At 38.6% G+C, this 12466-nt stretch overlaps 2 protein-coding genes across 3 annotated transcripts in view; one reads left to right on the top strand and one right to left on the bottom strand.

Annotated features, from left to right (window-relative positions):
- LOC118380663 (interferon a3-like) overlaps nucleotides 1–12466 on the bottom strand; it is a 40446-nt gene that overhangs the window by 14853 nt on the left and 13127 nt on the right. The window contains exon 1 of one of the 2 annotated variants that reach the window (XM_052490707.1): nucleotides 10512–10948. The exons of the other annotated variant lie outside the window; for it this stretch is intronic. Coding sequence (XP_052346667.1) covers nucleotides 10512–10555 — 44 coding nt within the window. The 5' untranslated portion in view covers nucleotides 10556–10948. Of the gene's footprint in view, nucleotides 1–10511; nucleotides 10949–12466 lie in introns of those variants that run through there. 2 annotated transcript variants of the gene reach the window in all.
- On the top strand, nucleotides 5080–6267 carry LOC118365758 (interferon alpha-6-like). Its single transcript, XM_035748115.2, has 5 exons — nucleotides 5080–5216; nucleotides 5313–5399; nucleotides 5531–5680; nucleotides 5938–6027; nucleotides 6132–6267. The coding sequence occupies exons 1-5, from the start codon at nucleotides 5091–5093 to the stop codon at nucleotides 6243–6245; spliced, it is 567 nt and encodes a 188-aa protein (XP_035604008.2). The 5' UTR covers nucleotides 5080–5090; the 3' UTR covers nucleotides 6246–6267.

The raw sequence follows: 12466 nt of genomic DNA, 5'->3' as shown, positions 1-12466 counted from the left end.
CCCATATACTACCCACCACTGCGACCTGTATGCTCTCGTTGGCTGGCCCTCGCTTCATACTCATCGCCAAACCCACTGACTCCAGGTCATCTACAAGTCTCTGCTAGGTAAAGCCCCGCCTTGTCTCAGCTCACTGGTCACCACAGCAGCACCCACCCATATCACGCACTCCAGCAGGTATATCTCACTGGTCACCCTCAAAGCCAATTCTTCCTTTGGCCGCCTCTCCTTCCAGTTCTCTGCAGCCAATGACTGGAACGAACTGCTAAAATCACTAAAGCTGGAGACTCTTACCTCCCTCACTAGCTTTAAGCACCAGCTGTCAGAGCAGCTCACAGATCACTGCACATGTACATAGCTCATCTGGAAATAGCCCATCTATCTCATCCCCATACTGTATTTATTTATCTTGCTCCTTTGCACCCCAGTATCTCTACTTGCACATTCATCTTCTGCACATCCTACCATTCCAGTGTTTAATTGCTATATTGTAATTACTTTGCCATCATGACCTATTTATTGCCTTACCTTTCTTATCCTACCTCATTTGCACATGCTGTATATGATTTTTCTACTTTATTATTGACTGTATGTTTGTTTATTCCATGTGTAACTCTGTGTTGTTGTGTGTGTCGAACTGCTTTGCTTTATCTTGGCCAGGTCGCAGTTGCAAATGAGAACTGGTTCTCAACTAGCCAACCTGGTTAATTAAAGGTGATTTTTTTTTTTAAATACAAAAATACAAAAATAAACATGACCTACTAACAGCTTATTAAACAATATACACATAGTATTACTTTATTAGCTACAGTATACATATCTCCATGGCATGTTAAATGTTTTATGCAGAAGCATACAGTAAATGTTTTAACTCCGCCTTGTTGTGCTGTGCTCACTTGAACAGGAAGGTGGCGCAGCGGTCCTTAGAGGGCAAATTCAAAATCATTCAAGTCTGGAATTGTTTGGATTTATGGTGCTTTCAAGAAAACTGGGAACTCAGAAAAAAAACTGTCTTAACATGATGTCAGTAATCTTCACATCAGAGCCCTCGTCAGAGGCCCGAGTTCCCAACTTGCAATCTTGAGTTAGATGACCGTTCAAAACGTATTTTCCCAGGCAGAGATCGTTTTTTTTTCAGAGTTTCGAGTTGTCTTGAACGCACTGAAGTCTGACATTTCACAGTTCAGAGTTTCCAGTTTTTTTGAACACTGCAGAAGTCGTGCTGGATTGAAAGCATGGCCAATGCGAATGTTTATCCCTTTAAACATGGAAAAGAGAACGTTAAACCCAGATTTACCACACACCCACTCCACTGAATAGCAGGCTAGTAACTGCTTTGAAATGCTTGCAGATAGCCACAGATTCCTTCCAAACCACTCATTGCTGAATTTGCGATTTCCAACTTCTTGTGTAGTGTTTGTTTGTGGCTGGCTGCCACAACACCACTGAAATGACCGAGCAAGGCTAAAAGACCTGCATTTTGGAAATGCCTTACTCAAGAAAGCAAAAAAGAGACCTACTGTGGTTGAGTTGATTGTTGAAAAAAAACGATGTACATATTGTGTGTGCTCCAGGAACAAAGCAAACGGATGGCGCTGTCCAACCAGTTTGCTATGTAGAGTGTGTATTTCCTCTTGTTTTAGTGTTGGTCAGGACATGAGCTGCGGGCATTCATCTTGTGTCTGGTTTGTCTATTTTTGTTGTTTGGCCTGGGATATGGGTTCCCAACCGAGGCAGGTGTTAGTCATTACCTGATTGGAATGGTGTCGTCTGTGTAGAGGTGGATCAGAGAATCATCAGCAGCAAGAGCTACATCATTGATATATTCATAGAAAAGAGTCAGCCTAAGAATTGAACCTTGTGGCACCCCCATAGCGGACATTAAGATTTGTATTAAACACGCTCAGGACATATGCACGGATGGCAGTACAAGTAGTCCTATAGCTGGCACGCCCTGGTTGAAGTATTTTGTGTTTCTCTTCATTTATTTGGTCAGGCCAGGGTGTGACATGGGTTTTTGTATGTAGTGGGATTGTAGCTTAGTGGGGTGTTCTAGGTAAGTCTATGGCTGTCTGAAGTGGTTCTCAATCAGAGGCAGGTGTTTATCTTTGTCTCTGATTGGGAACCATATTGAGGCAGCCATATTCTTTGGTTGTGTTGTGGGTGATTGTCCTGAGTGTCTTGATGTCCTTGTGATGTGTTAGTTGACACAAGTATAGGCTGTTTTCGGTTTTCGTTTCGTTTATTGTTTTGTAGTGTTTTTGTATTGATTCGTGTTACGTTTATTTGATTAAACATGGATCGCAATATCCATGCTGCAGTTTGGTCCGACTCTCCTTCACCATTAGAAAACCATTACAATAGCCTACTAATCCATAAAGGAAAGCCATTAAAACAAGTCAAATGTATCTTCTCAAAATGTAGATATATTCAAATGCATTTTTTCAATTAAGTGTGTTTTATCACTGGACAGGGCTGGCTTGTTTTGAACAGTGTACTTTGAGCACCTATACAAATTCCGTTCCAACCATGGAGATAGTATTACATTATTAGAATTGCTAATTCTACGGTTCCAACCGATCTATGAAATTGTGTTCCACAATCAATAACGTATTAGAAGTAATATTCGCCTAATAGAATGCAAAGGTGCACAGTGTATTCTGTTATCACGAAATGCATTGCTCCAATGTAATTCTTTGCATAGACAGGTATAAAAACTGTTCACTATCTTTACGTTTTTCATGATTCATTTCACAATAGCATAGTTAAGAATCACCCGTTGAAAATTGGGGCTTATCAAGGGAATCATTCAACCTTCTTCACAGTGTTTTCCCTGTACACCAAGTCAGAACCGAAGGATTAAAAAACGGGGCATATAAGCAGACAATGAACGATCTGAAAATATTCGATGATAACTTGTCTTACTCAAGAAAGCAAAAAAGAGACCATGTTTGTATGCAGCTTTATTAACTCAATCAATATTGTTGTTTTTCTACATTCTTTACAAACTGATATGTGAAACGTATTGATGCCAAAATAACAAGTAAAACAGGCAACAACAAAAAAGTTAAACAAATGTACATTTTCGGCTGTTACGGCTAATCATTTTGTTGTTGTAGTTAAACATATGGGGCTCAAAACAGGTGGGTTACGGTTGGAAAACCGGTCGCCACTGGGTGGGTCCAATATCAAATGCTCTCGAATAGAGGCTACATTAATCTGAGCAAATTCTAAACCACCACAAATAGGATGCATTTCGCTGCCTCAAATCACATATGAAACTGGGAACTTCCAAGCGCCTTGGAACACAGCGTATGAGCAGGTGAGATCGTGGGAGAGGAGCTTCGCTACAAACTGGTGCAGTTTAAAAAAATCCTTGACACCATGGTCAAGCTGTGACGAAGTCGACTGCAGAGTCAAGCGGTGAGGAAGAAGCGATCTGATGGACAACCTCATAATCATCATTGGAGATTGGGTGTCCTTGAGGCTGGCTAATAGATAGATGGATGATATTTTTACTGACTGACTGTTTTATTTATTTGTGAAGGCTTTGTAATATTTTTTTATAACACTATTAATTGACAAAATACATGCATCTATTATTATATTGTTTTTTTTCTCATTCATTTATATATCCAGTCATCCATTTATTCATCCATTCAGGCTTTCATGCATTTAGTTGTTTATAGGCAATCTACAGTTAAATTAAACACCATAGTGGTCACTCAACCACTATTCTGGTTCGAGAAAAGTAACCGCTGTCAGAGAGCTATTGATTCAAGTAATGACCATCCAAGAGATCAACATTATAGTTTCAAATACATTTTCAAATTACACAGTATTTGTTTAGATGTATATTGTTTCAAACAATGTCATAAAAAAAGTACATTTTGGGTTCTTTTGAGGTAAGAGAGGTAAACTGAGCACATTAGGCCTTTAAAAGTTATGTATTCTCCAATAGTCAATAGGTAGCCTGTCTATCATTCATTTAAAAGTCCAAAATTGGATTTAGAAATCGCAGAAATTGCCCCTTTATCTCAGCATATCCAAGACGATGAAACTAAGTGTTGTTAGGAATTAGGATTTAGGTATTTTTCTACTAATCTTACGATAATGTTACCACAACAGAGCACATTAGTTTATATAGTCTCACGTCGGTAATAAATAGTCAAATGGTAATGTTAGCCTGATTCTTCAGATACAGACGTCATAAAATGCTGGTTGATTTGTATTTGATCATCAGTTATTATCAACAGTTTAATTGAAATGTACCGACATGAATGGGATTAGAGACAGAAGATGCAAACAGAACGAGATCAATATTAAATCAGCATCTCTCGCTCCCTCTGTCACATACACTCGCACGCACGCACGCACGCACGCAGACACACACACACACACACACACACACACACACACACACACACACACACACACACACACACACACACACACACACACACACACACACCGAGAGAAACAAACAAACAATAAAATAGCAGTTTTGCGATTAACAAACAAACATGGTAGAAGGCCTTCCCTTAGTCCATAAAAGTGATATTAGTTTAATAATCGTGTTTATAAAAACATATAGAGGTCTACTGCATTCATTGTAAAGTTAAGGTGTCGATTCTCTCTCTCTCTCCCCCTCTCCCTCTCTCTCTCCTTCTCCTTCTCCTTTAAGCCTATGAGTTCATTTTTTTTAACATACTTAGGACAATGTTCCTCCTATGAAGGAAAACTCGAAACATGATGAGAGGGAAGTGGAGCACACGAAAAGAGAAATCCGGTCTTGCGGTTCACGAGGCAAAACTTTCCCAAATTCATTCATTTCAACACTTAATTTAGAGAGACACCCTTTCACTTTTTGTACATCCATTCAATCCTCACTATTTAAGACAATCCGCAGATATGGGATCAGAACACAAACCAAATTCTGACTGGAGGAAATTTGCAATATACTGGCAACAGGTAAGTCAACAACATGCTATCATTTGATCATTGATTCAGGCTTCAATTAATTCATTCTTTTCAGGATTATATTCAACTAACAATGACCATCTGTTGCAGATCATCTAACTACCATAAGAATGGCAATTCAGACTATCACTTGGATGAGCGCCTTCCTCTGCCTCGTGCAAGTGTTCTCGATGCCCATGCCTTGCCAGCTACAAGGACAGCTGGTGCGAACAACCCACAACCTACTGAGAGACATGGTACATTTTTTAAATTACTTTTGTTTTGAGATGTATTCTCCAACTATGTTTAACTGAAGAGCTCAACATGAGAAATGTGTTTTCTCTTTCTTTCAGGGGGGTCATTTTCCTCTGGAGTGCCTGCAAGAGAATGTCTTCATGGCATTCCCAGCCACCTCATTTGCAACCTCCGGGGCGCCACAGGTAAGGGCAAGCGAGCATATTCAAGAGTTCTTTACAGCATGAAAGAGTATTTGCAACCGTTGGGATTAGAAAGTAGAACACTTTACACGGCCATTTATGTTAATTGAAATTATTGTTGTTGTCCGTTTCAGTTGAGCAGCAGTGCTGCTAAGGCTATTTACGAGACATTGAAGAACATCGACACATTGTTCGGAACTGACGAACTGCCGAAAATGTGGGACCAACAGAAGTTGGAGTATTTTCAGAACATTATCTACCGTCAGATTGAAGAGAGCGAGTGTGTGAGTACATACCTAGGCCAATACAGATAGCTTAACTGTTTAAGTGTGGTATGGTGACATTTGAATTATTTTATTATTGTGTCAGATGATGGGGAGTGTGGATAAACGTGATTATCTAGTCAGGGCAAAGGTGCTGAATACCTACTTTAGGAACATCGCGGATGTCCTAAAATAAAAAGTAGGGTACAAGCAGATACACTATAATGGATGCATTTAAATTATTATTCATCGCCTGCCTCTTTCTTCCTTTCTGGCAGATGAGCAGTGTGGATACAAGTGATTATCCCATCAGGGCAGAGGGCCTGAAGACATACTTTGGGAACATTGCAGCAGTTTTAAAAGAAAAGGTAGGATATAGGTTGAAAACAAATAGACACATTGTTTTGATAATATCTCTACATAGGATAATATTACTCTACATTGCCCTAACCATTTATTTTTATTTTCACAGAATTTCAGTTACTGCGCCTGGGAAGTGGTTCGAAAAGAGCTCCTGTACACCCTTGAATTCATTCTGAAACACACCTCTGACAGCCTTCTGTGGTCCAACAGAACAGGAATTTGAACTTGCAGATCTTTTTTTACTAATTTGTTTAACAATTGTGCCTGATTTTTAAAGCCTTCTATTCTACAATCATGCAATGTGCAATGTCAAACAGCAATATTATAAATGTATTTATTTATTTATCAACGTTATTTATTGATGTAGGCCTACTTATATATTTATTTATTTATCAACGCTATTTATTGATGTAGGCCTACTTATATATTTATTTATTTATCAACGTTATTTATTGATGTAGGCCTACTTATATATTTATTTATTTATTTATCAAGGTTATTTATTGATGTAGGCCTATTTATGAATCTATTTATCTATTTGAAAACCGTGCCTTTTGTTGCTCTTCATCAAATGTTAAGTTACTAAAATAAAAAATACTTTTAAATATTGGTAATCTGAGTGCTCATTCTGTATCCAAGTCCAAGGTGTGATTTTATGTAGTTATTTTCTATTTCACCTTTATTTAACCAGGTAGGCCAGTTGAGAACAAGTTATCATTTACAACTGCGACACTGCCAAGATAAAGCAAAGCAGTGCGACAAAAACAACAACACAGAGTTACACATAAACAAACATACAGTCAATAACACAATAGAAAAATCTATGTGCAGTGTGTGCAAATGTAGAAGAGTATGGGAGATAAGGCAATAAACAGGCCATAGAGGCGAAAGTAGAGATACTGGGGTGCAAAAGAGCAAGAAGGTAAGTAATAATATGGGGATGAGGTAGTTTGGTTTGCTATTTACAGATTGGCTGTGTACAGCTTCAGTGATCGGTAAGCTGCTCTGACAGCTGATGCTTAAAGTTAGAGAGGGAGACATGTGTCTTCAGCTTCAGTGATTTTTGCAATTAATTCCAGTCATTGGCAGCAGAGAACTGGAAGGAATGGCGGCTCAAGCAAATGTTGGCTTTGGGGATGACCAGTGAAATATACCTGCATATACCTGCTGGAGGCCGTGCTCAGGGTGGGTGTTACTATGGTGACCAGTGATCTGGGATAAGGCGGGACTTTACCGAGCAAAAACGTATAGATAACCTGGAGCTAGTGGGTCTGGCAACGAATATGTAGTGAGGGCCAGCCAACGAGAGCATACAGGTCGCAGTGATGGGTAGTATATGGGGCTTTGGTGACAAAACGGATGGCGCTGTGATAGACTACATCCAGTTTGCTAAGTAGAGTGTAGGAGGATATTTAGTAAATGACATCGCCGAAGTCAAGGATTGGTAGGATAGTCAGTTTTATGAGGGTATGTTTGGTGGCATGGGTGATGGAGGCTTTGTTGTGAAGTAGGACGCCGATTCTAGATTTAATTTTGGGTTGGAGATGCTTAATGTGAGTCTGGAAGGAGAGTTTACAGGCTAACCAGACACCTAGGTATTTGTAGTTGTTTCACATATTCTAAGTCAAAACCGTCCAGAATCGTGTTGCTATTAATGCAAGAGGCAGCGGCAGCAATCGATGGAAGAGCATGCACTTAGTTTTACTAGCAATTAAAAGCAGTTGGGAGGCCACGGAAGGAGTGTTGTATGGCGTTGAAGCTCGTTTGGAGGTTTGTTAGCACAGTGTCCAAAGAAGGGCTAGATGTCTACAGAATGGTGTCGTCTGTGTAGAGGTGGATCAGAGAATCATCAGCAACAAGAGCTACATCATTGATATATTCATAGAAAAGAGTCAGCCTTAGAATTTAACCTTATGGCACCCCCATAGCGGACATTAAGATTTGTATTAAACACGCTCAGGACATATGCACGGATGGCAGTACAATTAGTCCTATAGCCTACTAATCCATAAAGGAAAGACATTAAAACAAGTCAAATGTATCTTCTCAAAATGTAGATATATTCAAATGCCTTTTTCAATTAAGTGTGTTTTATCACTGGACAGGGCTGGCCTGTTTTGGACAGAGCTGGCCTGTTTTGAACAGTGTACTTTGAGCACCTATACAACTTCCGTTCCAACCATGGAGATAGTATTACATTATTAGAATTGCTAATTCTACGGTTTCAACCCATCTATGAAATTGTGTTCCACATTCAATAACGTATAAGAATTAATATTCGCCTAATAGAATGCAAAGGTTCACAGTGTATTCTGTTATCACGAAATGCATTGCTCCAATGTAATTCTTTGTATAGACATGTATGAAAACTGTTCACTGTCTTTACGTTTTTCATGATTCATTTCACAATAGCATAATTAAGAATCACCCGTTGAAAATTGGGGCTTATCAAGGGAATCATTCAACCTTCTTCACAGTGTTTTCCCTGTACACCAAGTCAGAACCGAAGGATTACAAAAAGGGGAATATAAGCAGACAATGAACGATCTGAAAATATTCGATGATAACTTGTCTTACTCAAGAAAGCAAAAAAGAGACCATGTTTGTATGCAGCTTTATTAACTCAATCATTATTGTCGTTTTTCTACATTCTTTACAAACTGATATGTGAAACTTATTGATGCCAAAATAACAAGTAAAACAGGCAACAACAAAAAAAAAGGTAAACAAATGTACATTTTCTGCTGTTACGGCTAATCTTTTTGTTGTTGTAGTTAAACATATGGGGCTCAAAACAGGTGGGGTACGGTTGGAAAAACGGTCTCGAATAGAGGCTACATTCATCTGAGCAAATTCTAAATCACCACAAATAGGATGCATTTCGCTGCCTCAAATCACATATGAAACTGGGAACTTCCAAGCGCCTTTGTGGTGTCATATGACGCCTTGGCAGCGCACCTGCTGTGGTTGAGTGGAGTGAAGACATAAAATACATATATATCTATATATAATATGCTCTCCAGGAACACAACGCATGCGCATGGGAGATCACGCGAGTGGAGGTTCGCGACAACCTGGTGCAGTTCAAGAAATTCCTCGACATCAGAGTCAAGCCATGAGGAAGAAGAGGTCTGTTGGAAAACCACATAATCATCATTGGAGACATGTGACATGTTTCTGATCCCGGCTAATAGATTGACAGCTGATATATTTACTGACTGAATAATTTATTTATAAACATGGTTGACTGACATGTATATGTGGAGGCTATGAAGTTATTCCTTTATAATCAAATCAAATAATTATTCTCTCATCATTTGTATTAATTCGTTTATATATTCAGTCATTCATCCTTTCATTCTTTCATGCATTCATTTGTTTATAGACGGACTTTTTTAAAGGAGCAGTCTGCTGTTCAAACAACACCAAAACGGTCAATGAACCGCTATTTTTCTCAATAGCTGAGGATTGGGGTTGGAGAAAAGTAATCATTGTCAAAGAACTAAGGACGAAAGGAATGTCCATCTACGAGATTAAAGTTATGGGCTAGTTTTAACTACATTTGGAAGCTGTACCGTGTTTTACCGACGTGTTTTACCTACGATAATGTTATCACAACACATTGGTAAATTGGTTTATTCTTGCAGGCCTGCTCGTCTCTACGAACGACGGAGAATTCAAATATTCATGCTCGCCTTTAAATGGTTGAGTATCTACCTGACTGTTCTGTTCTGCTTATACACCGCAGCATCCGATCTGTGCAGGTGGACGCAATTCATGCACTAGCACACACATTTTTGCACCTGTCCACTATTTGATGTGTACAATTTGATGCTCAATATATCTCATTATTAGACCTCAATTTATTGTATTTTATTATGGGACGTTTTATATAACCAATGCCTTCACTCTCTGTACCACAATGTTTCATTTGTGCATACTATTCCAATACAGTTCACGTTTTGATATTGATATGACTTTATTTCAGGGTTGACCATTTCTAGTTCTGTTTCCGTAAAGAAAAGTCGAGAGCATGTTTCCAGAGCATGTTTACAAGAACACACAGGTAAGATACTGAAGTGTATCATGTAGCAAGATTTGGATAGAATAAACTACAGAGTTTGATTTTTTTCCATTTCAAAATGATCAATTGGAAGTTTAACCATGGAATTTATGAGACATCCTCATGTCTAAAACGATGTTTTCTATTATACAGAGCGAGGACGTCTCTGTGGTTGCATTCGAGTCTTTGGAATATATGACCCACTTATTTAACAGCCTGACTCCTTTCACATGGAACAAAGAAACACTGAACCTGTTCAAAAACAGATGACCTAGTTAAGTTAAGAAATTGGAGGGATGCGTAAGTTGTAGCCTAAGTTATATTTGGGGGGCAGACAATAATTGGCATAGGTCTTTATTTTGTGATTTATTCTAAGCGATATATTTTTTTTCTGTACTTTTCTTAAGACGGAACTAATTCACTCACAACCATTTTATATTGTCTTCAGGTCGGGTGTGGTGTTGGGGCATCCTCTGGAGATGGAGGGTCAGTGACTTCAGGCAAAGGGTCTCTGAAAACGTATTTCATCAAGCTGAACACAATCTTGAAACAGAAGGTTTTCAATATCAAATGCACTCGAAAATAGGCTAAATTAATCGGAGGAAAAGTTCTAGATCACCACAAATCGGAGGAATTTCGCTGAAACTTGGAACTTCCAAGCGCCGTTTTTGTGTGTCGTCGGGTGCGTTGGCGCAGCACCTGTTGTGGTTGAGTTGACTGAAAAAAATGCATGTCTTGTATGCGCTCCAGGAACACAGCGTATGAGCACGTGAGATCGTGGGAGAGGAGCTTCGCTACAAACTGGTGCAGTTTAAAAAAATTCCTTGACACCATGGTCAAGCTGTGACGAAGTCGACTGCAGAGTCAAGCAGTGAGGAAGAAGCGATCTGATGGACAACCTCATAATCATCATTGGAGATTGGATGTCCTTGAGGCTGGCTAATAGATATTGATATTTTTACTGACTGACTGTTTTATTTATTTGTGAAGGCTTTGTAATATTTTTTTATAACACTATTAATTGACAAAATACATTAATCTATTATTATATTGTTTTTTTTCCTCATTCATTTATATATCCAGTCATCCATTTATTCATCCATTCAGGCTTTCATGCATTTAGTTGTTTATAGGCAATCTACAGTTAAATTAAACACCATAGTGGTCTCAACCACTATTCTGGTTCGAGAAAAGTAACCGCTGTCAGAGAGCTATTGATTCAAGTAATGACCATCCAAGAGATCAACATTATAGTTTCAAATACATTTTCAAGTTACACAGTGTTTGTTTAGATGTATATTGTTTCAAACAATGTCATAAAAAAGTACATTTTGGGTTATTTTGAGGTAAGAGCGGTAAACTGAGCACATTAGGCCTTTAAAAGTTATTTATTCTCCAAGAGTCAATAGGTATCCTGTCTATCATTCATTTAAAAGTCCAAAATTGGATGTAGAAATCGCAGAAATTGCCCCTTTATCTCAGCATATCCAAGACGATGAAACTAAGTGTTGTTAGGAATTAGGATTTAGGTATTTTTCTACTAATCTTACGATAATGTTACCACAACAGAGCACATTAGTTTATATAGTCTCTCGTCGGTAATAAATAGTCAAATGGTAATGTTAGCCTGATTCTTCAGATACAGACGTCATAAAATGCTGGTTGATTTGTATTTGATCATCAGTTATTGTCAACAGTTTAATTGAAATGTATCGACATGAATGGGATTAGAGATAGAAGATGCAAACAGAACGAGATCAATATTAAATCAGCATCTCTCGCTCCCTCTGTCACATACACTCGCACGCACGCACGCACGCACGCAGACACACACACACACACACACACACACACCGAGAGAAACAAACAAACAATAAAATAGCAGTTTTGTGATTAACAAACAAACATGGTAGAAGGCCTTCCCTTAGTCCATAAAAGTGATATTAGTTTAATAATCGTGTTTATAAAAACATATAGAGGTCTACTGCATTCATTGTAAAGTTAAGGGGTCGATTCTCTCTCTCTCTCCCCCTCTCCCTCTCTCTCTCCTTCTCCTTCTCCTTTAAGCCTATGAGTTCATTTTTTTAACATACTTAGGACAATGTTCCTCCTATGAAGGAAAACTTGAAACATGATGAGAGGGAAGTGGAGCACACGAAAGGAGAAATCCGGTCTTGCGGTTCACGAGGCAAAACTTTCCCAAATTCATTCATTTCAACACTTAATTTAGAGAGACACCCTTTCACTTTTTGTACATCCATTCAATCCTCACTATTTAAGACAATCCGCAGATATGGGATCAGAACACAAACCAAATTCTGACTGGAGGAATTTTGCAATATACTGGCAACAGGTAAGTCAACAACATGCTATCATTTGAT

This window comes from Oncorhynchus keta, chromosome 32 (assembly GCF_023373465.1).
Source record: "Oncorhynchus keta strain PuntledgeMale-10-30-2019 chromosome 32, Oket_V2, whole genome shotgun sequence".
NCBI lineage: Eukaryota > Metazoa > Chordata > Actinopteri > Salmoniformes > Salmonidae > Oncorhynchus > Oncorhynchus keta.
The sequence above is the reverse complement of the archived record's forward strand: the minus strand, read 5'-3'. Positions and strand labels throughout refer to the sequence as shown.